This window comes from Fringilla coelebs, assembly GCF_963513975.1.
Source record: "Fringilla coelebs genome assembly, chromosome: 4".
NCBI lineage: Eukaryota > Metazoa > Chordata > Aves > Passeriformes > Fringillidae > Fringilla > Fringilla coelebs.
Genome location: NC_140032.1, coordinates 57,740,529 through 57,761,953, shown reverse-complemented (window position 1 = coordinate 57,761,953; position 21,425 = coordinate 57,740,529). Strand labels below are relative to the sequence as shown.

General features: G+C 39.6%; 1 protein-coding gene across 4 annotated transcripts in view; it reads left to right on the top strand.

Annotated features, from left to right (window-relative positions):
* The window catches only part of SLC10A7 (solute carrier family 10 member 7), a 139,636-nt gene that overhangs the window by 28,438 nt on the left and 89,773 nt on the right, over positions 1-21,425 (top strand). For 3 of the 4 annotated variants that reach the window (XM_084205183.1, XM_084205184.1, XM_084205185.1), the window contains one exon: positions 17,839-17,877. In XM_084205183.1, the coding sequence (XP_084061309.1) occupies positions 17,839-17,877 (39 nt within the window). Of the gene's footprint in view, positions 1-1,051; positions 1,173-17,838; positions 17,878-21,425 lie in introns of those variants that run through there. The other variant, XM_084205186.1, reaches the window with a different exon arrangement.

The window sequence follows — 21,425 nt, the reverse complement described above, 5'->3', positions numbered from 1 at the left end:
GTATGTGCACGTTTGAGTGTGAGTTTCTGGTCACGCTGAATTTGTGTGGTTTAATGTCTATATTGCAGGTGTTTAACAATTATAACAGGTGTTTTTGAGTGAGCAGTAAGGGAAGATCCCTGGAGTGCTTTAAAGGGTTGAGTTGATTTGTCTGTTTCAGTCTTGACAGTCTCACTTCAAACCATTTTATTTGAGCAAGAAACCCCAAAAGCTGACCTGTCTGAAAGTCTATTTTGGGTTTTTTTGTACTTTCACTTCTGTCACAGGTGGTGTGACAAGGTGCTGTCTGCATCTTCCAACACAGCCATGACTGCTGCTCCATTGTCCCCATTCCTGTTCAGCTGCACACCCAAAGCTTTGTTCAAAGCAAATTGCCATCTAAAGAAATGTAGGGAAAAGCTTTCCTGTGAGCCAGAGTTGTTTAATCTGTGGCTACCAGCAGGTATAGCAGTCATCATCTGAAAATTTCACTGAGGTGTCATAGCATGAATAGGATGGAGACGGGTACTGTGCTTCTCGGAGGTGCACAGGAGTGGTTTGCAGGCAGTAGCTGTTTTCATAAGGATGCTGGCACCCTGGGTTTTGGATCTTTTGTTGCCATTCCTGTGCCATAATCCAGGCACAAGCACTGTGACTGCTTGGCAGCTGCCTGCTGCTCAAAAGATTCTGCCTGGCTATCCTAAGAGAAAGAAATTAGGTCTTCATAACATTTCAGTTCTGTTTTGCACAACTCTTGTGGGTTGCTTTTTTCTTATTTTCCCTTCTCTGATGTTCCTTTGGGAGGTGTTGCAGCAGTTTAATTTGTCTGCGCTGCTCTGTTGAAGGTTACAGTCAGAACTGGAGTAGGTAAAATCCAGGTGTCCATGAAGTGGTGTCTGTGAAGGCCAGTCAGTGTGACCTCCCTGTGAATTACCTCACACAGGCAGCAGAGTGCTTCCCAGGAAGGTGTAGAATCCCTAGGCGAGGTTTTGGGGAGAGCCCTACTGGATAGATTTGCAACATATCTGAAACAGAATTCCTTTAACTTCATTCTCTTTTGTTATCTGCCTAGAGGTCTTGGAAGCCATTCCACTACTGCTGAGAAGCAAGAAGTCAGCAAATACTAGATGAGTTTATAGAAGTAGAGACACAGCCATCTTCCTGTGTTTTCAGGCTGGTAAAATTCACATACTTTGATCACTAGTGCCACCTCACCAGTTTAAGTGAAAAGGTGACTGGATCTGAGGTGATGTGGGAGATTCCAACGCAGTACAGGAGCAGAGCAAAGCACTGCAAAACTACTTCTCCCTTACATGCTAGCAACTTTTTATATTGAGAGCTGGAGTTAGGAGACACTTGTTGTTATTGAACAAGTACCTGTGGTTTGGCACTGGTGAAATTACTGATATCTTCTGCAAGTATATTGTCCCCCACTTTCTTGTGCATCTGGCACATTTCTGTACCATGGAACGTTATGAGGACCTCTAAAGCAGTTCTTTATTTGGGTTTACAGAAAACTGGCTTTAGAGCAATGCAGGTCCTTGAGTGGGCTCAGCAACAGGTGTAAATGCCTTACAAAAGTGTATTGGACTTGTGTGGCAAAGTCAGGGTGCTACAGGGTGTAGAAGCTGCTGGAAGTGTCTCCTACACCCAATGAAGCCAATGCCAGCTGGCTCCAGGGTGGACCAGCCATTGGCCAAGGCCCATCAGCAGGTGCTTGCTGGTTGTGCCTCTGGGATAACATTGTTAAGAAGGGGCAGAAGTCTCTGCACAAGAGCAGCCAGGAGAGAGGAGTGAGAATATGTGAGAAGAGCAGCCCTGCAGACAGCCAGGTCAGAGCTGAAGGAGGGGCAGGAGTGCTCCAGGTGCCAGAGCTGAGGTTCCCCTGCAGCCCCTGGTGCAGCCCATGGTGAGGCAGCCGTGCCCCTGCAGCAATGGAGGTGCCCAGCCATGGACAGATCCACCTGCAGCCCTTGGAGAAACCCAGCTGGAGCAGGTGGGTGCCTGAAGGAAGATGTGACTCTGTGTGAAGGCTGCACTGGAGCAGGCTCCTGGCAAGACTTTTAGATCCATGGAGAGAGGAGCCCATGCTGGAGCAGGTTTGCTGGCAACACTTGTGACCCTGTGAGGGACCCATCTTGGTGAAGCCTGTTCCTGAAGGCCTGTGCCCATGGAAAAGGATCCAAGCTGGAGCAGTTTGTGAAGAGCTGCAGCCTGTGAGAAGGACTCATGTTGGATACCCCATGCCAGAGCAGGGGAGAGAGTGGGAGGAGGCAGTGTGTGATGAACTGACCATAAGCCCTGTTTCTCATCATCCTGCATCTCTGGTGGGGAGGAATTAGAGAATTTGGGAGTCAAGTTAAGCCTGGAAAGAAAGGAAGGATGAGGGGAAGATGTTTTAAGATTTGATTTTATTTATTGCTCTGATTTGATAGAGGAAAAAAATTATTTCTTCCCAAAATTAGAGTTGTTTTGCCCATGACAGTAAATGGGTGAGTGATCCCCCTCTGTCCTAGGATCAATCCACCAGTGCTGTATTATATTTTTCTCTCCCCTGTCCTGCTGAAGAGGAGAGTGATAAAGTGGCTTTGGTAGGACCCTGGCATCCAGCCAAGGTCAACCCACCACAACAAGCTGAATAAATTTGAGTACATGAAGGTGTTACATTGCATATTAATGAATACTGCTTCATTCTGGGTGCTTCTATTACCAGAGAGTCTATGAATTTGAAATAACTTTTATGAAGAAAAAAACATAGGCAGTAAAGTCCCCTGGAATTCTGTGGGAACAGTGCTCCCTGGTTAGGGCTGTTGGGCATCTAGGGATGGCAGGGATGCCCTGCTGGCACAGCTGTGTAGGGATGAAAACAGTTGTGTCACTAATGTGCTCCTGTCTGGTATTTAAGAATAAAGCCATAGGAACTATGAAAGAGGAAAGGCTCTACAAACAGTCAGCAAGAGTGAGTATTGGAAAAGAAAAGAAATTTAGGGCTGAATTGAAGGGCAAATTATGCAGAAAATTAAAACACAACATCTGCATGGACCTGGTAGTTTGTTACTTCAAGGGGATATGTAGGTGTTTTGTGGTTATGTTGTTAAATGAAATGTATCTGTATATATTTTGCTCTATACTGTAGTTGTTATATTTAGTGGATTTGGGGCTGTTTACTGTTTTGAACAGCCCATGTCAACCCAAGCTGTATGAGAAACTTAATCCACAGTTTCCCTTTTTACTTACCTGAACCATTAGGACCTTGGGGCATGTAAAATCAAATTTAAAAAATCTCATATTGACATAATTGAGGCAGAGGCATGATCTAAAGCTCATGTAATGAGATAAATAGGAAAATTCTTTATCTCCATCCACAAGTTTATTTTCAGTCTCATGTTCCATTCATGACAGTGGAATTCATAGGAAAAATGAGGAGTGTAACTAACATGGCAAGTTTTTGAAAAGTGTCTGCACATGGCAACATGTGAGTAATCACAAGCAAGAGCTGCTTGGTGACTTGATTATACTCAAATTCTTGGCAGAGAATTCCTGCTGTAGAATATCCAGTTTTCCATCATGTCAACAACAACTTGCTGTTACTTTAGTTTGTGGAGCTTTTGATTTCTAATGTGGGGAAGAAAGGAAATTATTTAGAACAAACTCCAGAAAGCTGTGAGTGCTCTTATGATCTCTTGTAATTAAAAATGTCAGCTTCTTTTCCTGGTTTTTGGATGTGCAAAGCCATCTATGTTTAGAGGTGTTGAAGGAGAAAAGCTGTAGGGAATTTTCCAAGTGTATTCAGTTTTATGCCCACAATTATGGGAATTGGCTTGTGTGGCAGAAGAGATGATGGAAGGATCAGAAGCTGGTTGACAAGGCCCTTCCTCTCTAAATTTCAGATCCTAAAAAAATCTAAATCAAGTCATATGAGCTTGTGGCTATATAAGAAGTCTCCTGACTATATAAAGTACTTAGCAAACCCCTGGGTTATCCTGGTGTTTTATTGGTGACCCTGTGACCCAGCATAAATTCAAGGCAAAGGGCTGTTTTAACTGTGCCCCCTTCCCAGCTCAGAGGGGTGTGCTGCTAACAAGTTATGGCTGTGATGGCAGAAAAGAATGTCTGTGTTGGGAAAATTAATTGCTTGTAAACAAATGTTTTTAAAACGTGACACGGTTTTCATAATGTATACTTTTTGTTAGTGTTATGTATTTGAGGAATAGTAATAGAGCTTGCCTAAGGATTGCTTTCTAAAATATTTAAATTATATAGCTAATGTTGTTTTCCATGATCTTTCTCTGACATCCATTGTGACATGGATTACTATGCTTAACACTTCTTTGTACTGATAATATAACAACCAAGCATTTAAAATAAAATGCACATTTGCTGCTGAATATTTCCTTCTCTGAGAGGGCTAGATTAATGAAAATTAATGAGGTTAGGGAAATTTTGCTTCACAAGTGATCAAGTAAATTGGGCTTTGCACAGTCTGCAAAATGTTATTTTAACAAGACTGTATTACATTTCTGTTGTGCCTTCCATTGTTAAGGGTAATTAGAGAATATGTATGTTTTAATGAGAATAAAAGTTGTATTAGAACCAAAAGCTTTTCTCCTAGTAGTCTCTGAGGTTGTCTTGTATAATATGAGGAAAATACTGCTTTTTACTGGCAAGTGTGTTTATTTTTCTTTGTACAAGCAGCATGTATACTGTAAATAAAGGGTTTTTACAGAATTACACTGAAATGCAGTACACAATACATTTATTTAAGGGCTTTTTTTAAAGGCTTGATAGAGGGTATGTGCAAATTAATATTCTGAGTTGTAGTTTGCTACCGAAAGCATTTGAAATGTTGGAATATTTTTTAGGTGTTAAGAAATGTTAGTTGGGAAGAGTAGTTATATTCTAAGCCTTCTTTAAATTGGGTGTTTTCATAGGTCTTGTGTCTGAAATCAGCATTATAGTGATTCTTGGAAATAACTAGTATGTGTGTTTGTTCACTGAAATCTTGTTATGGGCTCTGCTCCTTAATCAGTAGCTGTGTCCTGTGGGGTAGCAGGCCTTGTACCAAAGATTGTGAAATAACTTTACTGCTGAAAGTCCTCCAGCATTCCAAACCCCAGCAAGAACAAGCGAGCCCACCCTAAACTGGTTTCCTTGGATGGCACAGCACAGAAATAACGAAGGCATGCCTCTTTGGTTTTTCCTGCTCTCTCTTTCAGGGAAGAATCCAGAGGATAGGTAGGGCTGATAGTTGCATCTGGAGAGCAGTACTTTGTATTTGAATTCTTGTTCCAAGGTCTGGATTCTGCTGGCAGCAGCAGTAGGTCCTGTACCAATCCCTAGAATTTCCAGAAGTTAAAAGGCAGGGAGCCAGTCAGCTGGAAATGGCACGGCAAGGTGCATTTGAATGGAGCGAGTAAGGATGTGCAGCAGGCACGTTGAGCGTGGAAATGTCTTTTGTGGGAGGATAATTGGGATGGGGGCTTGGCAGGAGCTGGATGGGCCGAGGTGGGGGCGGCTGCCACAGGTTGATGGGCAGGTGATCCGGCAGGCTGGGCCAGGCGGCGCAGGAGGGCTGCCTAATATGCTGCGTGCCCTAAGGGCCTGGGGAACACAGTTGGATTATTATGTTAATGCCTGAGCCTGCTGCCCTCTTCCTATCCCAGCTGGGCTCCCTGTTGTTAGGAACTGCTTTGCTCTGACAGTGGAGTAATATACTTCATGATTGAAAGGGCAAAGGGGCTCGCAAGGAAAGAGAGCAGGCCTGCACAGATATGTAAATGAAAGGGGGAAGGCAGTAGGAGGGTTTGTATGTAGGTGTGGATAGGAAGTTTATTAGGAAATGAGTAATATAAATCTGCTAATTGAATTGTTATTTACAAGTCCCATTCCCTGATTTGTTTCTTTGTGCATTACCCCCCTAATGCTGATGTACAGTGAATTTGAAGTGCTTACCAAAGCAGGCACTTAGGTTGATTTATTTGAAACCGAGGTGCTATAATACACTGGTACCAGTGTACAGTGCTGACAATGGTGTATTTTTCAGGACTTTGATTACTGTTTCATGCTCTGCCACTCTATTGCTACACTGCAGCTTATAGTGGTGATATGATTTTTTTATGTATGGTAGATAAGTATATCACTCTGAATTTTGTTGATACTTCGAGAGTAGGATATAGATACAGATTACAGGAATACATTTGTTATGGTGTTAGAGCAAATTGAGCTTTGATTCAATGAGATGGTGAGGATGTTGTGATATTTTTCTGAGGTCTTTCCCGCAGTACAATTGACTAAAGAGTGAGTGAGTTTTAGAATGAATGTATGTGAGAGATGAAAATGTGTTCCATAGACAGATATGGGGGGGCTTGGTGTTTGTTTGGTTGGGTTTTTTTTTTCCTTATGATGATGCAGCCTGATGTACTGAGCCTTTCTCTGCCTTTTATCAAGCTTCTATCAGTGGCAAAATGTGATTCAAAATACCAGTCAGGTGGGATTTCTAACATCTTTATTTGTCTGTTTTACATCCCAAAGTGCTGATCACTGACTAGTCAAAGATATTGGTGTTCTCTAAATTGAACTTTCGAAAGTGAAAGCCATTTTTACAAAATGCAGCTAGTGTGTCAGATGGAAAGTTGTTTGATAGATGAGGTGCTGCTCATGGAGCTGGTACTTGGTGTTTGTCAAAGATGTGATTTTTGGTTGCTCCCAGTGTATAAGATGTCTTTTTCTACTCTTCACACGTCTGGGTATCCCAGTTCTGCTACTTATCTTTGTGTTTGCATGTGTTGCTCTTCTGTCTTGCTCTTAAGGTCTTGGCATGGGTACCTCCTGCTGTGCAGCAAAACTGGCAGCTCTCACACTTCTGACCTGGCAGCTGTGAATGTTCTTCTTGCATGGTGTTGTCCACTTATGCACCTTACGTTACTGAAGTACTGTGTGGTGAAAAAGAGCTCTGGATCTAGATTGCTTCTGCAGACTTAGTGCAGATACAGGATGTTCTGTGCATGACCGAGAATTTCTATAGCCCTTGCCTCGCCAGGTGCCCATGAGTAGCCATCACAGAACAGGCAGTAACATTCTGTGTCCTGCCAGAGCCTTTGTACTTCACACAAAATAATTGATTTCTTTATCAAGGTGTCCTTGGTGTTCTTTGTAGGCAATCAGTTGTACCCGTCTCTACAGCTTATGAGTTAAGATGAGAAGATAGTTTTCACCACATAATGGTGAAAAGTAGGAGCATTGATATAGAAGAATTGCTTTCTTGTTGAAGGAGTGTATTTTTCAAAAATTCCCTTTTTCTTTTTCTTTCGCATTATATCTGCATACTGTCTCAAACTGGAAATGTACCCATTCTTTTTTTTTTTTTTTCTTCTTTCCCCTGTTTATGCAACTTAGACTTTGCAGAAATGCTTCCTGATTCTTTCAGGAAGATGTTTTTAAATATTTTGTTCCAGGTCAGGTTAACTTTGGCCAGTTTTGCAAACAAATCATTTTCATGTGGTCCACATTTTTCCGTACAACTTAGGTGTTCCATGTTTCCATTTCTCATGGTGAACTGATCTCCCTGGCTGTGTCTTCTCAGTGCATTGTAAGAATTTCTTAACAGTGCTACATTGTGGGTCAGCTGGAAAGCTTTGTGTGGCAACAGTCACAGCCATCTTCCACTAGGCATGGGAGAAATTCAGCTGAAAGTAGCAAAATGACAAAATGAAATTATTAAAACAGAAAATATCAAACATGGGGCCAAAAGCAGTGATTCTAAAGATAGGGGACCTTAGGGTTAAAGCACATGTTTAAATACTGCAGCATCCCTTATGCTGTATATTCCAGTTTTCAGCCAGCTCTGGATGTCAATGGAAAATCTGGTGAATGCTGTCACAAAGTGCATGTTCAGTGTTGTCACTGTTGAGTCAGGGACAGAAAGAAAGACTTTAGTCTCCAGGTGGATTAGAAGGTTTAAGAAGAATTTTTATTAGTAAGAAGTAGTGAGTTTTACTCGCTAAGTGGAATCAGATTGGTTTCAAAGTAGAAGCATCTCACATTATTGGTAGCTACGAATAGCACACTGTGAAGAACCTTAATTATACACAATGGTTACAGAAGGAGAGATAAGAATTGTTTGAATTCTTTCATCTAAGATTCCCAGGCTCAGCCTGTTCTCCCGTTGACTGAACTGAGAATATCTACACGATGTGAATGGCAAGTTTTGAACTTTTTGAAGTAAAACAAACTCACAGCCATCACAGCTTTTGGTGATCCTCTGCTCTCCACAGAGCATGAGTAGAATTTTGTACATGAAACCCGTAGGTTTTAGATTTTCTCTCCACCTTTTCTTTAGAGAAGTAGTGGTTATGTAGTAGTCTATATGACCCATTAGAGAGTCAAGTAAATTACTTTAAGGAAGTAACAAAAATATCTTCAATTTACTTGCTAATGAGGTGCTTTGTATTTTGTTTATATGTTTACATAATAAATATATACATACATGAAGGAAAATTTTAAAGAACAGTTTCAGCGCCTTTGTAGTTCATGATGTACTCGTGCTGCTTGTCAAGTAGTTGTGAAGCCAAGTTCCTGACCTAGACTTGATTGGCATTTGAGTATTAATCCTTGCACTGCATGGAAGACAAGCCCCTTGTACCCCCTTTGGATTAGAGGATGCAGCAGTCCACTTGAAAAATGAGGGAACCATCTGAGTAGAATTTAAAGATGTTTTGGGCATGATTCAGAAGAAGGGTGGTGGTAAATACCAATGCTGTAGTTTTGTTGTCAGAGAAAAGTAGCTTGGACCTTCAGTTGTTGCTGATCCACTGCTGAATTCCTTGGGCATATTTTGGGGATATATAATATACAAAGATGCACATTTAGGCACTTTCTCACTCTGTGCATGTGTAAGTTGTAGTTATATGAATTGCTAATATAGAGGGTGAAAGTAGCTGAGCAACATTTCAAAGAATGCAGTTGCATGCATCAAGATTGTTCCTTTTTATATTTCATGGCTGTTATGTTGGTCTCTCGCTTATTGTATGCAACTTTTCTTTTCCTTCTCTCTCTACCTCTGCCACAATATTGCAGTGTGCAGAATTTTGGCTGGCTCATAAGAAGGGAATTTGCAGTACCATATAATACTGGCTTATAGTAAAGCCTAACCTTTGGGCTAGGTTAAGGAAAAATAAATTGTTCTTCTTTGAAATATGGACATTTGTTGATGAGATGACAAATTCTGACACAAACTCCAGAGCTCAGTATTCATGGATCTGTGCAGTGGGCCACACTTAATTTATATTTTACAAAGCTGCCGTTTCAGCCAGCCTCCCCATGCTGTGGCCTTCCTTGCACCACTGTTATGTTTCCTATCTCCTGGCATTACCCAACTGATAGTGAAGCTGTTGCCAGTGGTGGTAGTGACAGGGACTTCCATAACAATGCTATTCTGAGCTGGTTTTGAAGCCATAGCAGTTAAAATGTCTGGTTCTGCTACTAACTGCCCAGAAAGCAATATGAGTGGGATATTTATAGAAAAATACTGGTGCAGGCACAGCCTTAGAGTAAATGCAAAGGGCACCTTTTAAAAAGTGGCCTTGTGCTTTCATTTCACTTCAACGGGGAAGTAATACTCTTTGGAGTTGTGGGATGTATTGTTTAACTAGACCTCTAATCATGTTATGGATGATGTGTCTCCAGGAGAATCAGGGGACAAGACCTTTAAGTGTTTTTATCACAGCTTAAGATCTCAGAAAATGTGAACTTAAATAAAAGTGTGTTCGGGAGGTTGTTATTGCTCTGTATCCTTTTGAGGATACCTTCCACAGTCTTTTTTTTTTTTTTAGAGAGAGAGAGTCTCTTACAGTTATGAAGTGTTTGACCATAAGAGAGGAACAAGTTGGCAGTACTTGTTTACCACTGTTCAGCTGAGCCTCCTTTATTAAATCATTGTTCAGCAATCTGTTTGTCTTGGTGTGAGACCCAGTGTCTTCATTGCTGAAGTGATAAACCTGGAGTCCCTAAGAAATGCATGATATGCATAAGGTTTGTGGTAATTTTGATACCACAGTGCCAGTGAATGGTTAAATTCTTAACTTTTTGCCCTCTAACCACGTTTCACAGGCCAGATGTATGGCAGCTAAGGCTTACACTTCTCAATATGTGAGTACAAGAGAGAAGTTACCTTGTTTTCCCCTGATTAGGAAAATGATGGAAATGGGCTTTGCATTTGGGGAAAAATACATACAAAAAGTTTGGCTAGTTGTCTTTCCAGGAACTCAGAGCTTTCTGGTGTGTCAGAGCCACATGAAGTTTGTGCAGGACTAAGTCAGATGCTGGAGCATGGTGTTTATGCACGTGTGTATTTGGTATGAGAAGTCTGTGTTGTAACCAGCCTCTCAGCTTTAAATCACTGCTTGTGCCAATGTTTACACTGGCACTGGGCAGTCATCTCAATGTTTGCATTTGCAATTTTTAAGTAGAAGAGGAAAAAAAGTGAAACTGCCTCTGTTTATTCATGTTGGTATTCAAAAGTCCACTGTAGGTGCTCAGGTCACTGCCCCACTGGGGTGTGTGATGTAGGAGCCAACAGCAGAAGGCACAACTGTGTCCTATGAGAGTGATTTTGTGTTTTGAGCTGCAGCTGACAGGAGGATTGGAAAATTAAATTAGATCTTCAGGGTACTGCTGGGTTTGGGGTATGACTGTCACACAAGATGAGGTGAGAGTATTGGTGGCTGTCTCTATCACAGCCCTTCTCAAAAGGAAGAGGCTCAAGGTTGCTAGAAAGAGGAAGACTCCCTTAACCTTGGCAACCTGAAGGAATAGACAAGACTTTGTATGTTGCCTACTTTTGTGTTTCTGAATATGGCCTAGATGACTTTTTTTCTGCTTTTCTTGTGAACATCACACGAGTTTTGTTTGCCACACAGCCACAGGATCATCTGGTGTGGGTAAATCTTTGCCATTTAGGATAAAGCAAAGAAATTATGAACAAAGTGACAGCATTGTACAGCTGATGGCATGGGCTAGTCAGGCACTGTGCACTGTGAAGCCTCTCATTTCTTCTGTACCTGAGGAGACCAAATCTTGCTTCTTTCAATGTGAAAATGGACATTCCAGCTCCTGACAGAGGTTCTTTCTTCCTGGCTTCATTCAGGTGATCTTTCTGATGACAAAAGTCTTTATCTTCATTGAGCTCAGTTATGCAAGTAATCTCAAGTAAAATGGGATACAGTAGTGCTGCTTTCCAACCTTTGCTAAACATGGATTTCCTGTTACTCATCTATATATTAGAATTGGTGGAAATTTGCAGAGTGACACATAAACGTTCCTGAGACCTGAATGATCAATGTTTGCCATGTGAATGTTAGCAAATGTTTACATTCTGATTTTCCTCTCTAAAAAATCCACCCCACTTTAATGCATATACTCTCTGGGTTTTCATTCTTTCTTCACCTTCTCCTGCCTCTGAGTGAGAAACACCGTGCTGGCACTCCAGAACTCCCTTGGCTCATCCCAGTTGCTGTCAGTAAAGACAAGTTAGCATTTCTAACAAAAATAAAGTGAGCAGGATGGTTTTCTTTATCTGCCTCAGTATTGCTAAAATTATTGGTGAAACAGAGAAGTCCTTCAATGGGAAGAACAACATAACTGAATAAATGTGTTCAAGAAGCTTTCCTTTTAACAGATGTTTTTGTATTTGTAAATATTATTTACCAAAAGGTGGTGATGGATATCAGGAACTACCAAAATTGGGGAATGAAAGACTGATTTTCAACTGAAGCAACTTTGCTGGTAAGAGGCAATAACTCTGCCAGCAGAGGCCCCAGCTTGTTTCTGTGTTCTGCTTATGGCAGAATGCTGTGCCTGCCTGAAGCAGCACCAACTTCTACTCAAGTGATGGCAACCTCTGGCAGCCTGGAACAGAGGGCTCAGCGCCGTGTTTTAGAGAGCATCATTCTCTGGATGATGTTCCCCTGCTGAAATGCAAACAAACAACAGATTAGTTATTCTGTTTTTATTTTCTGGTGCCTTTTCAATGTCATTTCCATAGGAGTAATGGTTCTTGAACATGGTTGAAATAAAGCAATGTTTTCATGTTGTCAGCACAGCTCTAGGGGTGGGTTGGGGATTAGGTGATATCTTTGCTGTTTTTTCCCAGTCAGCAAATTGTGTTGGACCACAGGGGAATGGCAGTAGATAAATACATAATCCCCTCCATACTTTGGGGTTTTTTTATTGGTATACTGGAGGCTTCTTGGTTGGTATGTGTAGTTCTTTTGTGTGTGTATTTGTGATTCTCTGGATTTTTTGATAGTTTTTTAAAAATAAGAGCATAAGGTTGTGTACATATCTACTCTACTAAATTAATTGGAGTTATTTGGTATTTTTATAAGAGACTTTTTGAACATCAGAACACTTTTTGGGGAAGATTTCTTCGGACTCAAAATTTAGTTGGTATCAAAGTTTTGTGGAGTTTAGTTTGTTTTGTGGGGATTTTGTGTTTTTCATATTTTGTGTGTTTGAATGGTTGGTAGTTTTGTGTGTTTTTTGTTTTGTTGTAAACATAATGCAACTGTTGTGGTGCCCTATCACGTGTACAGCACATGGGCTGGAGTCATGTGTAAGATGTATTCTCCAGCTTCTGAGAATTCAGGATGGAGTGTACATACATCAGAGTCAAATCTAGACCCTATTTGTTTCCCAGAGATGATGCTGGAGTGTTAAAAAGGCATGTGCTTTGCCTTGGAGGGGGCAACTGGGCTTCTGGAGATTTGCTTGAGCCGTTAACACGGCCTCTTTCATTTTTGCCATGCTGGAGCAGGATTTTTATATGCATTTTAACAGTTATTTAAGAGTCCCCATATGCTTAGAAAGGAATCTGAATATATGTGCCTTTTTTAAAGCTGCATCATAACTAGGTTATTCCATCAATACAGTAGAACGACTGGGAGCTGCAGTTGGAACAATATGTAAAAATACAGCTTGTAAAAGATTTCCTTTATTAACTGTCATCATCCACAGAATATATGTTCAAATAAACGTTGTGTAATAACTAAATTTGAGATTAATAGGCCCCTTAAGAAACAGCGAAGTCATTCAGGATAGTCAGTGAAAAATAGCCTGTAAGACTGTAACATGCACATATTGTCCTGCTTACATGCTCTCTCTGGTGTCATTCCCATTTATCAATGTCGGCAGGCTCTGTTCTCATTAAAACACTCTTGCACAAAAGCAACTTAATTTTCTTAAGAGAAGAGGACACCTGATTCAATTTAGTGCTCAGATCCAGGAACTTGAATATATTTTTTTTTCCTGTCTGAACTCAGATGAATAGTTATGAACAGCAACACAGATTAAACCTTATTAGGTATATTTATATTCTGTTTGCAGTAACAGTGCTGTGGCAAGTAGCTTTCTACAGAGATGTAACATCTTGTTATTGGAAACAGCAGTTAAGACATGAGCTGTGGTAACACTTACAGGAGATTTTATTTTTAAATAGGAGATTGAAGGGGTTGTTTAAAGGGACTCTGCCGACTCATTCAAGTTACTTCTAACGTCCTGCCTTCTTCCACCTTTTTGAACTACACTGATCTTTTTGGGTAGATAAAATTTCCTTTTCTGTCCTGTTTGGTCAAATAATTTCCATCACTTTCTTCAGCCTTTCTCTCTTTTTTTTTTTCCCTTTTTTCTTCTGTCAAATAGAAGACATGGTTGTATTAAATTTTGCAATAATAGTATGGATGCTATAAAATCTTACACTACCACATTGTGTTCTCTGTCCTCTACTGCCTAATCCTGCACTAGAACTGTGAGAGTCCTTGTCTCTTCCCAGTTCTTTTCTCCTCTTCTGGGTTCTCCTTTCTCTTTTGCTGTGCCTTGTGTGTCAAATAGGATAATTAGTCTTATTGCTGCCGCTTGAGCTGCATATCCCACTAGTGTGCAGTACATCCCCCTAGTGCTCAGGTTTTAACTGCAGGGAATGGCAGACAGACCCACAACAGCTCTGTATAATGCCCAGGCTGCTTCCTTCCAGGATGTTCTGGGGCTGTTTGGTTTCATTACTCTGCATCTGTGGCCTTGACCCTGGAGTATCCTTTCCTCAGAGCAGGGATGACTTGGGGCCAGCCAGGCCCTGGTGTCCATGTGGTGTGCTGTCCCAGCTGTGGGGTGCCTGGGGGTAAGTGTAGGCTTAAATACATCTAGGAAGGTTGTCTCCCTAAGGGCTGCCAAATGACACTGGAGAATCAAATGTTTTGGTATTGAAGCACCATACACATACTGGTGAGAAAATCTCATACTTTTTCTCTGAGGTCTGCATACAAAGCTGTGAGGCACTGCTCTTTCCCTGTGCTCTGCAGCAAAGTTCCAGTCTAGTTGTGCATAACAATTTCTTTGAAATCCTGCTGATAATGATAAAATGTTGCTGTTTGACCCAGGTGTTCCAAATGTGCCCAGGCTGTGTTTTCCTGTTGTTTAATGTAGTCTGGCTATGTTATTATCAAAACAATATCTAGTCTAATAAATTCCAAGATAGTTTAGTTTGCTACCAAAAACAAGGCAATGGAACAAAATTCAGAATGTGTTCTCTATTTAATTCTTGAATTCTGGGCACACTTGTTTCATTTGCTGCCCAGTCACATGTACTTATTACTGCATGTAGTTGATGCTGCATTTGAATACACACCTGGAGGGACAGGCTCAGCCCCTTGGTAGTGGCTTTGCCCTTTTCTTCCATCTTTTACCAGCCTTTGTTGCCAGGAGGACTGTCTTAGATCTTGTTGCTGCCACTGTAGAAATCTAAGCAGTGTTTTCCATACATATATTCCAGGAAAAGGGGAGAGATGAAGGGCTGAAGCTTTGTGATAGACTCTGGTATGAGAAAAATTTCTGCCAAGTGCTGCCACATAGGCGTCCTTCTGAGGTGGCCTGGTCATTTCTAATTTGGAATTCTCCTTGGAAATGTAGTCTCTCAGTATTCCCTCAAGCCCAGTGCCATGCAGAATTGACTGAAATTGTACCTGCCCAATAATAAGTGAATTTGTTGTTTAATGGAGCTAATATGTACAATTATTAACTCAAGTGATGCTGCCCATGCTCTTGTACTTGTCCTGTTAAGAGTCCTGGCAGTGACTTTCAGTCACGTCCCTTGGGTTGATGCAAACATAGAAAATTTGTTTTGTTGTTGATTCTGCTGCTTTTGAACATGGCCTGACCTTACATTTCAATCCATGGCTATGCACTTACCTTTTGAAAGGACTTCACTGTGGATTTTATAGAGAGCTCTCCCCTCATACTAATGGTAAATGCAATGAATGGTTTGCAAACACATGCAAATCTGAATTTGGAGTATTACAAAGACATTGAAATGTTTTTGTGTTTTATTGTTTCATTTCAGCTGGCTGCAGACAGTCTGATATCTGTCGAAGCACAAAAAGAGCAAACACTAAAAAAAGTGATGCAATAATAGTGACTAATAAATGTTTCAAATAGAAAATGAAGAGCCTGGCTGTATCATGTGTCAGCACTAATGTTTATTTGTATCATCCCTCTAAGGATTTCAGAGTGCTTTTTAAGGGATGAATTAATTTTGACAATGCCCTGTGAGGTATGTATCCCTTTGATAGAAGGGAGTTGGAAGCACAAAAGTGTTTAAATTCTACAGGGTTATGCTACTAGGTATGTTTAATTACAAATTGGAGCACTTCATTCAGTTTACTACCAGTTTGTTTAAATTGAACCAGAATCACAAATATAAGCCCCAGGTTTGTGAGTATGAGAAGAATTTACTTCTGAGTTTGCTTTGCAGGGGAAATGTTTACAAAGAAAACTGCAGCTAGAGTAATTGACATATGTAAATCCTCCCTTGCTGAGGCAAATAATCTGGATGATTGTATCTTAATATGCAGTCTTCCTGTTTTGTGTTTTTTTTTTTTTCTCTTCTTTTGCCTATAATGAGTATTTAATCATCTGCTCAGGATAATTTCTGACACTTCAGAGAAAGGGAGTTAAAAATTGTAAACAAGTGTACTCCAGAACTGGTTGTGAATTATGACTTGCACACGACTGGCTAAACAACTAAAGTATAAATTTTGTCCAAGGTTGTTGTCTTAGTCCCTGTTATGTGCTTGGGATTATTTAAAAAATCCAGATATCTTCCAGATGGATCAGGAAGGAATAAAAGAAGTCTGATAATGGGCAAAATACCATCATCTAGTATCACTCCTTAACACCTTTCCAGAGACAGAATTTCTCCTGGAAGTGGAATTGCAGCCTGTTTTAAGTAAAATAATGTGATATCTCTCAATGATCCCCAAATCAGGATTGGTAGCCCTGTTCTAGGTTTGTGTGGATGAGTATAGTGTCTCTTTGCCTTGCTACATGAAAGTGTCAGTTGCACTGATTTAATTCACACTTGTTGAAAAATTGTTTATACTACTCACGCTTCCTTTCAGCTATGATCTCTGGCAAGAGAAGCTGTTTGGACTTGTGCCTCCTTTTTTTTTTTTTAATGTTCAAAAAAGAAATGCTGATGAGAGAGAGGTGTTAAAATATGTTACTGTAGTTTACAAGTGTCAACTATAATGTTTTATTTAGCTGTACCTATTCAGATGCTCCCTCTACAACATGGAGTGCCATATGCCATTGTCCCTGTTAGTGAGAAAGTCAGCAAGGGTTTCCCAGTCTGCATTTGTTTTTGTATTTGGGCCACTGAGGAGCTGTGGTCCAGTGCCATCTTTTATTGATAGGGCCAGCAGAGAAGGAATCTAATGAAATTATCAAAGCTTTGAATTAATTATGAACTTGAATAAGAAAGCTAAGCTCTCTAGAGCCAAGGATCTCATTACCCATTCATTTTCATTGCATCTTCTTATGGAGCAGAAGGCAGGTTCAGCTACAGCTCCTACCCTGATTTTGGACTTTATTCAAACTTGCTCAACTCACTAACAACCTCTTGTTATTAATCTGTGGCTGGAAGTGTCCAGGGTGATTAATTTGACTCTAAACCGGCACGTAAATGGTAGATTTCCCTCCTCCCTTTCCTCTTACCTTTGCTGTGTAGCTTTTCATCATCAGACTGGCTGCCATACAAGAGTTTCTGTTCTTGCTTGGTAATTGGGGAAAGCTATGCAAGACTCAAGTTTTAACTTCCTGGAATTTAATGAGTTCATATTAAGAAATAATACTGCTATCTTGTATTTCCTGGATATTTAGGTAAGCACAAACACTTCTTAAGTCATTATCAAAATTGTTTATTTTCTTATTTTAAAAGACTTTGGAGTGAAAAGTAATGGCATTTTGGCCTCAGAAGTATGGGAGATTGTAGGATTTCTTTTTGCTGGGTTTTTTGTTATTCCTATTTTAAATTTGTTTGTCAAGCTACAGGAAATTCTCTCTGTCAACACTTTATTATGATGAACTATTAAAATAGTTTATTTACCAGATTAATATTTCATTAAAATTTTTAAAGTGTATAAAAATGCAGCATTTTAGTTAAATCAGGTAATGTTTATTTTAATTAATAGGTCAGTATATGAAAATGTTCCTGGCAAAGTAGTGAGACCTAGCTTCTGTGTAATATTCTTAGTTCTTGTGAATTTTCCTCTTCAGTCTATCGGCAAGGATTTTCTTCTCCTTCTGCTTTTGTCCATTTCAGCACATTATTTATGAATGCATAAACCAGAATCCATCAGTCTTCATAAGTTACAGGCGACTGGCAATTTTTTAAGCAGTGGCTAACTGCCTAATGGTCTCTGTGTATGTGTGTATTTGGAGAATCTAATAGCCTGGTGGGTGGGGGAAGGACATTTTGTTCCTGCACTGTAGCTATTGCACCACTGGTGATATTTATCCTTTTTTTCTTTCTAGGCAGCTGCAATATTTAATTCAGCTTTTGGAAGTTTTTTGGTAAGTAACGCAGTATTTATAGCAAATGCTTTAATAGTCTCATTTTTAGCAGTATCATTGGTGTGTTTGGATTTTTTCACATTATTGTTGGTGGAATTTTGCCATTCAGATGGAAAAAATTTGAATCATCTTCCAGTTTATGTCACCATGCCCTTAAATACGGATATTGCAATTTCTTTTCTTTTTGTTAAGCTCTTGAGAAAGGTAGTGAATAAATTGTCTCTGCTCATGGTAAATTAATAATGTGTAAACACATCTTAATTTTCTCCTTAATGGGTTAACAGAATCTATTATTATGCAGATGTTTCAGACATAGGCATCAATATATTGATTTTTCTAATAAGGCCCATCAAATACTCATTATTTTCTATCAAGAGGCCATGGATTTTGAAAAGAAAACATGACCCAGCTGATCAGAGAGTAGATGCTAATTTACTCAGTGACTTGTCATTTGTTTAGCATATTTTACTGTCAGTGAAGCCACTGGATGTCTCTGAGGAACACACTAAAATAGCTGGATATGGGAAAGCAATCAATCCAGCTGGAAATGTAACTGTTTCTTTAAAAAGCAAAAGCAGTATTTGTGGTCCTGATGGTCTACAAACATTTGGAAAGGACACAGTAAAGAACACTAAATATATTTAGGAAGAATAGATTTCTTTTACTGATGTGTTGCTTAGAGAGATACTAATGAATGTTACGTAAAAAATTATTTTGTGTTGACTGGTTGTTTATTTAGGCAGCTAATAATTGAATTTGCTCTTACTAAAATTTATGCATGTTTAGAAGTAACTGTTTATGATGCCAGTTTTGTGTACCAGTTTTATACTGTGATGTATAAAATGAATAAGTGATAAAAGAATCCAAATTACAAAATTGAAATAAAAACTGTGAGTACAAAATAACTCACTTTTTAATTCATGTTTTTTTTTTTATTTTATGAAAAACTGACTTTAGAACCTTAAGTATATGGACCTGTACTAGCAAGAGGCAAAGTCACATGGCATTTTGAAGTTGTGTTGTGCTGCTGCATTTTTCAGAGACTAGGCTGAAGTTAGGAAGGTGGATATAAGTTTTTTGCGTATGGACAACCTCTCACATATTTAAAATATCGGTTCCCAACTGCTTGTCCTTTGTGTTACCTGTAATATTCTCCTTCTATGGGGCTGCCTCAAACTGTGGAAGTGTTGGATAAACTCTGAGGTCTGTGTGTGCATGTGCGTGATATTTTCTCTTGTTGCTTGGCACGAGCTCCTGGTTTCCCTGCTGTTTCCAGCTTTCAGTTCAAGAGGTTTCTGTGAATACCCAAAGGCTCAGTTCCGCTGCCACTTGGAGATACTTATTGGCTTCAAGTATGAATTTAGGCTCCACTGCATCTGACTACTATGCTGGCTCCTAGTAAATCAACAGAGACGTATTTTCAATTTCTAGTAGCTGTTTGCAGCTCTTTGAAGAAATCTGAGCTCAAGAAGCTGAGTTAGTTTTGTTTCATGTAATACTCCTATTTTTGGTTTTGGTCTTAGTTCATGATCCTTGGAAAATTCTGCTTACATGTAATTACCTCATTTCACTTTTTGTTCCCTTCAGGTCTTTTTGCAAATGTTGGAGCAGCATTGCAGTAAACATTATTCTTACAAAATTCCCAGAAAAGACTTTTCAAAAATATTAAAGATCAGCTAGAATGAAACCATAGTACCAGCTGATTTTTTCTAATGAGTGATTTTAAATTTTTTTTTTTTAGAATAACATGGTAAAGACACTGGTTGCTATTAAATTACAAATATATCCACACATTTAAGCATTTGTTATGGTAATTCTGCTTTGAAATCATGATTATGTAGGGAATACATGTGTATGACACAAATCAAATCACAAATATGTTTACTGAGTGCTTTGCTCTTAAAAACTTTTCCAGTCATGAAATTGATAGGATAGATCTTGTGGTTGACATGTGATAGTAGGCCAGGGTCAGTAGTAAGAAGACGGAGTTGTTTACCAGTAGTTTCACAGTGGTGTGGGTCTACATGACCTTGAATTGAGCTGCTCCACTGGCAAGCATGTGGTCACTTACAAAGAAAGCTTGCTGTTGAAAAACTGGCAAGACATTAAGTACATGTGTGTGTATGTGTGTGTGTGTATACATTTGTTTGAAGTCAAAACCGTTCTATAAAATATAAAAATAATTGGCTTGTTTCTGAGAACATAATGGAAGGTCCTGGTGGAAGTGGTTTTGGGAATCCATCAGTTTATATTGGTGCCTATCTTATGGATTTGGCTATGGGTGGAGAACCTATGTCCTTCCTGTATCTTCAGTTCAGGATGAATCTAAATCACATCTGCATATTTCATAGGAGTGTCTAATGATGAGCTGTATGTGGACAAGCTTAGGTGGAGTCACAGACCTTTGTGACCAAAACTTTATGGGGATTATTTGGAAGGCTCTGATCTCAGCAAGGCTGAAGTTTTTCTTATGTTTCTTGTCTCGCCATGTGTAGCGTGTGGGCAGGTTGTGGCGCTTGTGACAAAGCCAGGACAGTGTTTTCTCTTTTCAGACTATGCCCTGTGGGCCAGTGCCTGTGTGTGATAGTGTCAAACAGGCTGATTTAAAAGGGCTGAAAGATGTGCTGTGCTGATTATTCTCCTGCCCCCACCACCTTTTTTTTTCCCTTAAGACTAGGAAATAGCGTTGAGAAGTTAAATTAAAGTAAGTTGTGGAACAAAATGTTTGCAGGAAAATACTCGGTGTAATGTTAGAATGATACTGAGATCAGCTTATTTAGATGAAATGGAACATCTTGTGATATACAAGATGTAGAAATGCCAAATATGTCTTGCTGAGCAGAAATGCACTTAGATTATGTACCTGGGGGTGTTTCCACTGGTAAAGAGATTTACAAAAACTGCCAGCCCAACCACAAAGTAATTCCTTTTTAACTCCACCAAAGTCCATATTCCTATAAATATACAGACAAAACAGTACATGGAATGATACACTACATATTTACATTATTTTATTGACTTAGTTTAATAATGTCTCAGGTCTAATTAAAACCCAGTGTTTGAAAAAACTAATTGTTACAGAAAAGTGTTTTTATATAGCTAGATTAGTAATAAGTAACGATAGATGAATTCAATTTACATAAATTTCAGCCAAGAGAATATTTAGGCTCATACCACAGAGGATTGCTCTGAGCTGGGTAGCTAATATCATTATCTCCTCCCCTCGTTTAAGCAGTTTGGTTTACAATAATTGTGGAACATAAGAAGTGATTTCAGATTTTCCTCTTAATGGGGTTTTAATATAATCTGGTAGTGTTTTACTCATACCAAGTGGTTGGTTATCCCAAGGTTGTATGCACATGCTAAGATAGAAAGCACTGTGTTAGCGGCTTCCACTTGGAGGAGGGAGGATCCTTTGCCCCTAAAGGCTGAAGAAATTGCCTGGAATGTGAAGTGTGGGTCTACTGGAATTGTTAATGTTGTGTACATTGCCATGCTTCCTAAGTATTTCTATTCTGCTTCTAAAAGAGGAAGACAGATACTTGCAA